At 70.1% G+C, this 1,062-nt stretch overlaps 1 protein-coding gene across 1 annotated transcript in view; it reads right to left on the reverse strand.

The window, feature by feature from the left end:
* Nucleotides 1-1,053, reverse strand: part of LOC146600141 (transportin-2) — a gene marked incomplete at its 3' end in the record, with an annotated part of 4,075 nt that extends 3,022 nt beyond the window's left edge. Inside the window, exons 1-4 of the mRNA XM_085326094.1 lie at nt 938-1,053; nt 781-841; nt 341-506; nt 1-154 (exon numbers count right to left, since the gene is read on the reverse strand). Of these exons, the coding sequence (XP_085182220.1) occupies nt 1-154; nt 341-506; nt 781-841; nt 938-1,053 (497 nt within the window). The remainder of the gene's footprint in view (nt 155-340; nt 507-780; nt 842-937) is intronic.
* Nucleotides 1,054-1,062: the final 9 nt, after the last annotated feature.

The raw sequence follows: 1,062 nt of genomic DNA on the forward strand, positions 1-1,062 counted from the left end.
CCTTCGGCGATGGCCCCCAGCACGAGGATGCCCGACTCCTTGATGACCCACTCGGGGTGGAAGAGGAGCTCCTTGAGCAGCGGGAGGAGGTGCGGGAGCAGCTCTTCCCGGAAGACGTTGGCCAGGACGTCCAGCGCGGCAGCCGAACACTTCCCTGCGGGGCAGGCGAGAGGAGACGCGGTGAATCCCGGCCGGCCGCCAAACCAGCGCCGCCTCCGCTCCGGGTTTGATCAATCCTCCCGGCTAACGGAGCCCCGGAGCACGGTTCCGCCCGTTCCGACGGCCTCCTCGGCTCCCCCCCACCCCGAGGCGGGGAGGGGGGGGTCGGGGAGAGCCGTACTCAGGTTCCAGTCGGAGAGTGTGTCGTCGTCGTCCTCGTCCTCGGCGTCGTCGGCGTCCTGCGGCCGCTCCTCCTCGTGCTGCAGCGTCACCGTACGGGACTTGTGGAAGCGGGGCTTGATGTCCTGCTCGCTGTCCGGCACGGCCTCGTCCTCCTCCACGTCGCCCTGCGGCGGCACGTCACGGGTGGGGCGGGGTGGGGGGGGACGCACAGCCCCGGCCGCCCCCCACTCCGCGGATCAGACAGTACGAACACCAACGCCATCACCGGCATCAGCTCGGGGTCTCGCATCACCTCCGGGGTGGGGGTGGGGGGGTCCCCCCGCCCTTCCCCTCCCAGCGACACCAGGCCCCCTCCACCAGTTTAACCAGCACCGGCCGCCGTCCCGCAGCCGCTTGGAGCCGGAGGAGGGAGCGGAGAGCCGGGCGCCCCCCCCCTACCTTGAGCAAGATGATGTCGATCTCGGAGTATTTCATGCCGTTCACCAGGATGGGGATGAGCCTGCGAGGTTGGAGGGGGGGGGGAAGATAAAGGGGGGGTGTGTGGAGGGCGCTGAGGGGCCGCGGGGACGGACGGACGGACGGACAGGGCACTCACTGCACCAGGTGGGACGTCAGCACCTCCTTGCAGATGGGCTGCTCGGCCAGCGTCAGCCAGAACTCGCAGGCCTCCAGCGCCACGTTCTCGTCGCTGTCCTGCGTCCGCTGCAGCATGTACTGCCG

Source organism: Rhea americana, unplaced genomic scaffold, assembly GCF_003343005.1.
Source record: "Rhea americana isolate MKP2758 unplaced genomic scaffold, rheAme1 scaffold_1279, whole genome shotgun sequence".
In the NCBI taxonomy this organism is placed as follows: domain Eukaryota; kingdom Metazoa; phylum Chordata; class Aves; order Rheiformes; family Rheidae; genus Rhea; species Rhea americana.